Source organism: Ursus americanus, chromosome 14 (assembly GCF_024610735.1).
Source record: "Ursus americanus isolate L20-20 chromosome 14, mUrsAme1.1.p, whole genome shotgun sequence".
In the NCBI taxonomy this organism is placed as follows: domain Eukaryota; kingdom Metazoa; phylum Chordata; class Mammalia; order Carnivora; family Ursidae; genus Ursus; species Ursus americanus.
Genome location: NC_142140.1, coordinates 46268082 through 46279077, shown reverse-complemented (window position 1 = coordinate 46279077; position 10996 = coordinate 46268082). Strand labels below are relative to the sequence as shown.

At 48.1% G+C, this 10996-nt stretch overlaps 1 protein-coding gene across 1 annotated transcript; it reads left to right on the top strand.

Moving 5' to 3' along the window:
- Window positions 1-406: 406 nt before the first annotated feature.
- On the top strand, window positions 407-8983 carry TEKTL1 (tektin like 1). Its single transcript, XM_045778511.2, has 7 exons — window positions 407-976; window positions 2387-2491; window positions 6955-7153; window positions 7552-7718; window positions 7853-7948; window positions 8038-8151; window positions 8735-8983. Exons 1-7 carry the CDS (start codon window positions 407-409, stop codon window positions 8981-8983), a joined length of 1500 nt encoding a protein of 499 aa, XP_045634467.1.
- Window positions 8984-10996: the final 2013 nt, after the last annotated feature.

Sequence of the window (10996 nt, the reverse complement as noted above, 5' to 3'; positions counted from 1 at the left end):
GAAGGGGCAGTCATGGAAAGGACCTGGAAAGGAGTGTGCCACCCAGAAGGAACCATGAATGCGAGGCTCTGAGGTGGAAAAGAGCTTAGTGTGCTTCAAGAACTGGAAGAAGGCCTGTGTTGCTGGGGGTAAGAAACAACAGAGAGAGTTGTGCTAAATGAGGTCGGCTTCTCAAGGAGCCAAGATTGCAAGCCACCGTGGCCAAGTTCCAAAGCAAAGCCCTGCCTCTCTGCAGCCTTTCCCCTCCCCCACCTATGGAACTCCTGCGCTGTTGCCACCGTCGTCATGGTGACGGGCACTCCGTTTCACTCATTGTTCAGGCCAGGAAGGAGCTGGCGCGTCTTTGGGGGTCCCTGCCCCTCCCCGTGGAGGCCCCCGGGCCAGGCCGAGGTAGCAAGCGGGGACAATGCCCGTGTTGATACCCCCAGCTGAGCGCAGCCAGGACACGCGCGTAGGGGCTCCAGCATGGCGCGAGGCAGCCAAGGCCATCACGCAGAAGGCGCACCATCTGACCGACCGCTGCGGGCAGGAGGCAGTGACCATGTGGCAACCCAAGGACAGCGTGAGGGACCCGCACGTGGCGCGCCACCTCTGCCGCGCCGCCTACATCCTGCCCTGGCGCTTCCGCGTGGAGATGCTCAAGGGCGGCGGCACCTTGGAGAAGCCGCCGCCGGGAGAGGGCGTCACGCTGTGGAAGGGCAAGATGAAGCCCCCAGCCTGGCACGCCCGCCTGCCGCTGCCCTTGCACCGCGATGCGCGGGCCCTGCAGACTGCCGAGGTGGTGCACGCGCACGCGCGCGGGGCGCGCCTCACCGCCGCCCGCCTGTGCCGCGCGCAGCACCAGATCAATGGGCAGCTGAGGCTGCTGCTTCGCCAGCGGGAAGCTACCGATCGCAGGCTCAGCGAAGTGCGCAAGGGCCTGCTCATTAACCAGCAGAGCGGCAAGCTTCGGGGCTACCGGCCCAAGTCTGAGAAGGTGGGACTATCCCCTTGCTCTCTCAGAGACCAAGGCCTGAGCTCCCGGATGCTCGGCCTGGGAAAACCCCTCCGCGGAGAGAGAACACCCACCTCCACCCTAGGCCTCAGCTTCCCACGAGTGAGGGCGCAAGAAGATGAGGACGCCCCCAAGAGGGGGTGCCTCGATTCCGAGCCCACAGGGTGAGACCCTCCCAAAGGGATGAGATCCTCAGCCCCCCTTGCCCCAAAGAGAGTGTCTATTCCAGTCCCCCAGCCAAGGAGGGAAGGTAGGACTCTGAATCAGACTAGATGAAATTCTTCCCAACCACAGCCCCAGCCCAGGTATGAAATCGCCCACCCAGCCCCCAGGCCCAGAAAGATAGACCCTCCCATGGGCATAAGACCCTCAATGCCCCAATCCCAGTGAAAACACACCCAAAGTCCCCCCCCCCCCCGAAAGTGGGTGATGTCCTGGTCCCAACCCATGAAACTCTCCTCAAAATGCTGTTTTGGTTTTTTGTGGGGGGGGGGGTTAAAGATTTTATTTATTTGAGAGAAAGAGAAAGCAGGGAGACAGAAAGGGACAAGGAGACTCTGCACAGAGCACGGAGCCCAATGTGGGGCTAGAGCTCAGCACCTTGAGATCATGACCTGAGCTAAAATCAAGAGTCCGGCACTTAACTTACTGAGCCATCCTTAAAACGTTTTTTTAAACCCCAAGTCCTCCCCCACAGCCTCACAAATTGAGAACCCCTCCCCAGGCCTCATCTGGGGAGAAAGGAACAGGTCCTGCCCACAGGTTGAGACCCTCAGATTCCAGGCCCCTGCACTGAGAGCTAAGTCCCCAGCCAGAGAAAAGACTGAGATCCCAGCTCTTAGCCCTGGTGAAATCCTCCCCCTAAAGTGAAACTGCAGACCACCACCCCAAAAATGGGGAACATTCCAGCCTCCCTAAGGAGAAAAGAAACCCCCACACACCAGGTGGGATTCCTACTCCCAGCCCCCAAATCCATATAGTAAGAACCCAAAAACGTAACCCCTCATCATCCCTATTATGAGTCCCCTCTACTTTTGGCCAGGGAGGGAGGATAGGACCATCACCAAGGAAGGGGGATCCCCAGCCCCAGAGAATGAGAACAACCTTCCTCCAAGTTAAATCACCTTCATCTTACCTCACTGGACTCCTACCTATAAAACAGAGAAGCCCCCAGCCCTAATCTCTAAAGGATAAGACACCCCCCCCCCCAGTGAGCGCCCCTGAAAGAATAAAACCTTCTCAGAGTGAGGTTCCCAAAGGGTGAGAGCACCACCAACTCCATTCTCCAAACCCAAAGTTTACGAAATTAGCAAACCCTCTACTACCCTGGAAGGAGAAATCTCCCTCCAGCTCCCTCTGGAAGATGTGAGAGATTCTCTCCTTGTTTTCTAGGTCCCTGACAAAGCTGACAGTATGCTTACCTGGGAGAAGGAGGAGCTAAAGGGCATGAAGAGGAAGATGGAAAAAGATATGGAAAAATCAGAGGCTCTGCTCAAGGTTGGGAATACCTAGGACCAAGTTAGGAGGGCTGGAGGTGGATCTGAATGGGTGAACTGCTCTGACCTTGGGGACTGTAGCCACAGCAAACCCTCAAACCACACCCCTGCCCATCCTGCCCTGACATTCACTGTATTTCCACATGACGCAATGGGAAAACTGAGGCTCTGAGAGATGTAGTTGGGCCCCAAAATAACAACAAACACCCCTTCTGTGCCAAGCCTTATGTAGTCACTGAGTTAACTTCTTAAAACTCTCCTGTGAAATAGAAACCCTGATCCCCTTGTTAGAGATGGGGAAACTGAGGCTCAGAGAGACACAGACTCACCCAAGGCACAGGGCTAGCCAATGGCAGGGCTGTGGCTTCACCTCAGGCATCCTTTTGCTTTCCATCTTTACCAAGGTATAATTGACAATTTAAAATTGTATATATTTCATGCAACTTGATGATTTGATATATGTCTACATTGTGAAATAATCACCATAATCAAGGTTATTAACATATCCATCACATCACATAGTTACCTTTATGTGTGTGTGGTGGTGAGAACACTTAAGATCCAAACTCAGCAAATGTCAATTATAAAATACAGTATTGTTATCTATAGTCACGTTGTTCTACATTAGAACTCCAGAACTTAATCATCTTGCACAACTAAAACTTTTTGCCCCTTGACCAACATCTCCCCATTTCTCCCTCCCCCACCCCAGGCCCTGGCAACCACCATTCTATGCTCTGGCGCTATGAATTTGACTATTTTGGAGTCCAAATATAAGTGAGATCTTTCTGCATCTGGCTTATTTCACTTAGCATAATAATGAACCTCCAGTCTCATCTATGTTGTCACAAATGGCAAGATGTCCTTTTTTAAGGCTGAATAATAATCCATTGTATATATTTTATTATATACATATTACATTATATGTTTATATCATATACTATTATTAATATAATAAATAATATATAATTATATAATAATATAACCTATTATATCTATTATTATATAATTTATAATATGTTATACATTGTATTATATATTAATATAGTCTATAACAATATGTTCTATATTTTATACTATATATTATAGCATATGTACTATATAATGTATCCTATATATACTAATATATTACATATTATATACTGTAATATAATACATAATATATGACATGTATAATATATAATGCATATTATATATTCAGTATCTTTTAATACATATAATTATATTATATTTATATTATATAATATTGTGATTATATTTTGTAAAATATTATATTATAATTATATAATTTATAAATTTTATATGGCTTCTATATAATATAAAATGTAATTATATAATGTATTATATAATTATACAATTATATATCATATTTTATGTAATATAATTTCTATATATGATATATATAAATATCCAATATATTGTATAAAATATTACATATTATAATAATAATATAGTATTTTTATATAGCAGTTTTATAATATATTAAGATATCAATGTTTTGATTATTAATCCATTACTATTATAATATTATATATATCACATTTTCTTTATCCACTCACCTGTCAAGAGACACTTAGACTGTTTCCATGTCTTGGCTATTGTGAATAATGCTGAAATGAACATAGAGTGCAGATATCTCTCTGAGATCCTGATCTTCTTTGGATATATACCAGGAAGTGGGAGAACTACCTTATGATTCAGGTCAGGTGTCTTGAGCCTAGCTCTTTACATTGTAATATGTGCTCAGTCTTTGTCGGCTCTAGCTGGAGATGGTCTGTCACTACATCCTTCACTCTTGCAACAAGGATTTCTTTACGAGGGCTCTAATGGAGATAAGAGAGCAGCCAGGTTTGATGGAGCCTTTGAAACTGGTGAAAGTTGGCTGGTACTCTGTGTGTGTTTTTGACTCATCTATTTGACAAATATTAATCCAGTCCCCTGGTGTCCAGGCACCATGCTTGGCATTGGGGACAAATTCATGAAGAGGACAGAGCTGGCCTTGCCCTCACAGAGTTCACATTATAGGGACACTCAAATAAGAGATCAGGGAGGTGGGTGAGGTTAGGGGAGGAAATTTAGGAGCTCATGTACTACTGTCCGTGGTGCTGAACCTTCCTTGAACTCACCCCACCAAACCCCCAGGCCACTGTCATATTCCTTTAAATCTGGTGAGTCCTGAAAAGTCCTTCAAGATAGTCTGAAGCTGACAAGGGAGAAGTCCCCAAGGGTGGCCCCAGCAGGCAAAGGTTTGCAAGAGAGAAAGGCGAATAGAGAGATGGGGGAAAAACAGACACAGATGGAAACTGAGAAGGGCCACTGGAGAAACCTGATGTACATATTTCTGGAGAAAAATGCTTACAACCAAACAGACGTATATCAACTGCAGATCACGAATGCAAACCGGCACTCAGAGCTTTCCCAGGGATCTCACCATGTGTCTCTAGAAGGCTTGTTGTCCCACTGGCCAAGTTATTTCATACTTTCTCTTTCTTCAGACCTCTCCACCTCTCTGCTTTCCTCATTCTCAGGGAATGACCCCAATGCATGGAAGCCACTGAAGGGAACCTGTCTCATTATTCCCTGCCAATGTTATAATTCCATCTACCTCTGCACCCACTTTCTCCCCATTCTCCTACATCACCAATATTTCCATCTTTATTGGATCATTCTCACTAGTGAACAAATGGGGAATTATTTTCTGATGGGTACAGATCTGTTTGGCATGATGAAAAATTTCTAGAAATGGAGAGTGGTGGTGGTTGTGCAACATTAATGCCACTGAACCCTACACTTAAAATGGTTAAAATGGCAAATTTTGTTATGTCTATTTTATCACAAAAAAAAAAAAAACCCTCGGGATCCCATGCTCCCTTCTAGATAATCTCCACTTCTCTGATCCTCTCACTAGCCCCTCTTGTCTGCACATGTTGACCCCGTCACTTCTTTTGGGCGGGAAATGGATCACTTTTCCCCACTGCATTCTCCACTCCCTGATACACTGCCCAGCATGCAGGAGGGGCTTGATGAATATTTGATGAATGAATGGATGAAAGACTTTTTTAAATCTACTTTTCACTCAAATGGATGAAACCCAAAGATATTATATTCAGCAGAAGAAGCTACACATGGGATACACACTACGTAATTCCATTTATACGAAGTTCTAGATTTCAAAAGCATTTTCTTGAAGAGCCAGATAGTAAATATCTTAGGCTTTGTGCAAAATGCAGTCTCTGTTACAACTGCTCAGTTAGGCCAGTGTAGCACAAAACACCCAGAGACAATATGCACATGAATGAGCTCAGCTGTATTCCAATAAAGATTTAGTTACAAAAAGAGGCAGCCAGTCCATAGGCTGTAGTTTACGGACACATTAAAGAACAGGCAAAATTAATCTGCAAGGCAGCTTAGTAGAGAGGAGGGAAGGGGCACTAGGGATATTTCTGGGGTGATGGAAATATTCTATATTTTGATGAGGGTGGTATTTATACATGTATATATATGTATTTATATATGGGTAACATATAAATAAATATATTTATATATGGATATTTATGATATGGATATCTATCCATTATAAATACATAATATATAATATGTATCCACATATAAATACATAATAAATATATATCCATATGTAAATACATAATAAATATATATACGTTTATAATATATATCCATATATATTCATATTATCTATAACATATATATACATTTATAATATATACACTATATATTATAAATACATAATATATATTATATAATAAACATATATACATGTATAATATATACCCATATATAAATACAAAAGACTTGTTTTAATATAACTTTCAAATAACTGCAAATATCAAAGAAATGCAATATGCTTCATTTTATAATGGTGGAAGTGGGGTTTGGATGGGAGTAGTTCAGATGAGATAGATGTTGGTGGGGGAGATACTCTGAGGACAGCAGAGGGCTCCTGATACTAATAAGAGCGGAGGAGGAGAGACCCTGAGGCTAGGGGAGGGGATCAGCCCTGAATGCAGCTGAGGAGCACAGGACTGCAGGAAGACTATCAGTGTAGATTCAGCCAGTGCCACCTCTCCTCTTTACAAGTGGGGCAGTTGTACGGGCCGGGGGGGGGGGGTGTTCTTGAAGTGCCAGAGCAAAGCCAGGCTCGGAACCCCCCCAAAAAAATGACACCCAGGGCAGGGAAGCTACCACCAGCCCCTTCTGCTCCTCCCCTCTCCACCCAGGAATCACTGAAGGCTTCCGGACAGGGGGAGGGGTGTGGGCAGTGTCTGAGCTTCCACCTGGAAATAAATCAATTATTTCTGCCAGCAATGAGAACTGGAGAAGGTCAGTTGGGAGGTGGAAACGTTTTGAAGCCCCCAGCAGAGGAATCACTTCCAGCCACCTCTCCCAACCTCCCCACTCACACTCTGCCTTTTTCTCTGCCCCTCTCTGCTTCCTTGCCCCCAGGCCCTGGCGTCCTGCCGCGACACTCTGGCCTTCTGCTGTAAGGAGAGGCTCCAAGCTGTGGACCTAATGAACCAGCCATTGGATAAGGTTCTGGAGCAGGCTGGCCGCCACTCCTGGGTGAACCTCTCCCGCGTCCCTTCCCCCCGCACTCAGGGCCAGAAAACGCCTCCCCCAGACCCTGTGGGCACCTATACCCCAGGTAAGCCCCCATAGAAAGGAGTCCACTATTGTAGGTACCCTTGGGTGCCCACGCCGCCTCCACTTCTCAGCCACTGCCTTCCCTGGGGAATCGCCCCCCTAGACCAAGTGAGAGGGCTGACAGCCCGTTTCCACTGAGATCAAGTTCTTGATTAGCTCTTCCCCTTGCACACTCCTGCTTCCCACACTCCTACAGGCGAGCACTCCTTCACTCGATGCGGGACACTACTTATACCAACTCCACGAACAGCCGCTCTCCCCTGGACTTGCTCCAATTCCTTCAACAAACCCCCTCGCCCAGGGCCCAACACAACCTGAGAATAGAGAGGGGGACTCAGAAAGCCAGGATCGGGAAAAGGAGGCCTTGTATCTCCACGCGTGACCCCACCCCGCCCGCAGAGTGCGCCACGGCGCTGTACGAAGCCAAGAGACTGTTGATGGAGTCCAAGGACACCTTGCTAGAAATGACAAAGAACGAGGAGGACGTCCGGGAGCAACAACAAGAGATAAGCGATCGCGTGTGCGCCTCGCTGGCACAGAAGATGCGCGAGACCTTGGAGCTGAAGGTGGGCGCGGCGGGCGCGACTCCTAGTTGGCGGCGGGCCGCTAGGGTGGGCTAGAGCTGACTATAGAGAGGGGGGACGCGGGAGCAGAGGAGCCCGGAAGCCAGTGTGATCCCTCTGTGCTCCCACCCACCCAGGAAAGAATGAATATGACCTTAGGACTAATGAGAGGAACTATCCATCGGTGCACGAAATTCAACCAGGAAATGTACATCACTCGTGGTCTCATCAAGGTGTGCCGTGGCGCAGGAGCGTGCGGGGGTGGGGCCGGGGTTGCTCGCCTAGCCTGGGCCTCACTGCCCAGCCCACCGCCCTCCGCCAGGGTCCTCTGTCAAAACGTCACCTGGAGACTCGAGAGAAACTGGATAGACCTCTGGTTCGAGTGTACCAGAGACATGTGGGCACCCAACTCCCGGAAGCCTCGCGCCTCGCCCAGGTATGCCCCTCGGTGGCCCCTTCCGCGCCTTCCCGCCCTCTCTAGGTGCAGCCCCATCCCGGTAATACCGCGTCCTCAAGCACACCTGACCCAGGTCTGCCAGCCCTTCAACTCCCGTCCAGAAGGAGGCCCTCCGGTACCCACACCTGTCTCAAAAAAGTCCCCTCAACCTCTACCCTTCTCACCCGCTCACGATACGGCCCTCTTTCAGCCTAGCTCCTTCAGGCACCCCTTGCCCAGGTGCTCTCCCACATCCCAAGTCCGCCCCGCCCCTCACTCTCCAGGTGCATACCCCCCCAGCCCCGCCCTGTCGCAGCTTCTCTCAAGCGCATCTGGCCCAAGCGTGTTGCCCCCAATCTCTGCGAGTCCCGCATCTCCCCCTGTGCTCCTTCCCAGGCGGAGACCTTCCGCAAGCACACGTGGCCCACAGGTGTGCCCCTCCCCTTCTGAGGCCCGCCCCTTCTTAAAGGTGTGCTCCTTTCACACGCACACCTGGCCCTGGCGTGTTATCCACCCCGCTCCGTGGCCGGCTGTCCTTGCACCGGCTCGCCCGGCCCGCAGCACGGTCCCGCCCCCTCTCCAGGGCACTGACAAGCTGCAGCGCCACATCTCGCACATGGAAAAAAACCTGAAGGAGCTGCTCGCCACGCACAAGAACCTCACCGGGAACCTCAACTGCAAGAAGATCGGGTATGAAGTCGACTACAATGTAGTGCGCCTGCGCCTCCGCCAGCGGCACCCGCACATGTGCTACGAGCAGGCGCAGCGCCTGGTCAACGACTGGGACCCGCGCACGCCGCCGCGCGTCGAGTCGGATGCTGCCACCAAGTGACGGACTCGTCCCCCGCCCCCCGCCCCAGCCATCTGGCCCAGGTCTAGCTGGACCTGCGGAGCAGACTTACAGCTCAATGGCCCGCCCCCTCGCCTGACCTACCCTCCCTCGAAGCATTCTCTAGCAGAACTATAATTAAAAATGATAATAATTACCATTTACTAGGCACCTGCTGTGTATCAATCACTTACCCTACAACACGTTATGGGCGGTATATCCTGGGAGTTAACAGGCTCGATCTGGGCGCCAGATTTCTGGGGTTCAAATCCCAGGTCCCCAATTTCAACTATACCCTTGGGCAAGTCACTGTCCCCCGTTGGCCTCAGTGTCTTCACCTGTAAAATGGAACGAATTACAGCACCCACCTCAAAGGCTTGTCATAAGGATACTGCGTAAGGCTAGTAGAATGGTGACTGCCCAATGTTACACAGCTAGAAAGCAGAAGAGCTAAAATTTTAATCCGTGCATCTGAAGCCTGCACTTGGGGCAAAACTTGAAGCTCCCTTCACTCCTTCCCTCTTAATGAATGCAGGTTCCACACCCATTGGCTGCTGTTATTAACATTACACACACACACACACACACACACAGAGTTATAGAATGTAACTACCACAAATAATGAGAATTAACTGTATTTGCAAAGGTGCAGGCAAGATAGAGAAAAACCTCAATGGACAACACAGAACCAAGGTGCTGGTAATTGTGGAGAGCCACCTTTGCCACTCCTAAATCTGAAAGAACAAGTGGTCAAAAGCAGCCAACCTTGCAGGGCTGCCATGTGGATGCTGGGGGAATAAATGTCCCTACCCGCCTCTCTCCGTTGGCCAGTGTTCCCTATTGGTTGAAGCCAAAGAGAAAGGGCACCCGTGGGTGCAGCCCATACATCCTTGGGGCACAGAGCTGCCACCACTCTGTTGACTTTTGAGCCTCTTGCAGATCCTTCCTGGGGCTGGAAATTGTCCCTTTCCCTACATCTTTGTCCATCCATCAAGCCCCAAAACTTTGCATAAGAATGCAAGTACTGCTTTTGCACACAAGGCATTACACCCTGGGTTGCAATCTGCCACCCTCATCCTTGCTGACACAGCCCCAGCTTGTCACCTCTGCTCATCCAGTATTCCCCAACAGTGATTGCATAATCCCCTCCATTGCCTCTGAGCTGAGATTTCAGCTGCTGCCCCGGGTCACACCATGGGCACCTTGTAAGACTCTCGGTGACACCATAAGGTGGGTGTCATTGTCCCATGGTATTAAGGAGTGCACTTGTTATGCACTGGGTGTTGTATGGAAGAAGGTGTTGTATGTAAATGATGAATCACTAAATACTCCTCCTTAAACTTGAAACAAAAAATAAAATAAAATAAATTATAAAGTAAAATGGGAATAAAATACATAATCCCTTAAAAAGGGGGGGGGACTAAAACAGTAGTTTTCATCCAAAAGAGGTTGGATGAAAACAGTTTCTCAACCAGAAGCAATTCTGCCCCTGACCAGGGGATATTTGGCAATGCCTGGAGGCATTTTTGGTTGTCACAACTAAGGGTAGGGGGTAGGGGACGCTGCTAAGAATCCTGCAGCCCAGGGCAGCCCCCACTATGACAAATAATTACTCTGCTGAAAATAGTCAATGTGTCAAAGTGGAGAAACTCTGGACTAAACTAAGTGCTTCTCAGAGTCATCTTCAAAGTCAAAAAAACTTTTAACAGCTTATTTGAAGTATGATCAACAAGTAAAAATTGCATATATTCAACAAGTACCACTTGATGTTTCATATACGTATATGTGGTGAAATGTTCATCACGATTAATCTAATTAACATATCCATCACCCCACACTTAGTTACCAATTCTCCTTTTTTTTGTATGTGGTGAGAACACTTAAGATACACCCTCTTTGAAAATTTCCAGTATAGAATATTGTTAATTATAGTGGCCACACTGTGCATAGAGATCCAGAATTATTCATCTTGCATAACTAAAATCTTGCGTCCTTCGATCCACACCTCCTCCATGT

What these genes read in the sequence shown, in the direction of transcription:
- TEKTL1 (XM_045778511.2), top strand. Translation starts at nt 407, where the DNA reads ATGCCCGTGTTGATACCCCCAGCTGAGCGCAGCCAGGACACGCGCGTA. An exon ending in ACCGGCCCAAGTCTGAGAAG is followed by an intron (nt 977 to 2,386) that starts GTGGGACTATCC and finishes CTTGTTTTCTAG; the next exon opens with GTCCCTGACAAAGCTGACAG. An exon ending in AAGCCTCGCGCCTCGCCCAG is followed by an intron (nt 8,152 to 8,734) that starts GTATGCCCCTCG and finishes CCCCCTCTCCAG; the next exon opens with GGCACTGACAAGCTGCAGCG.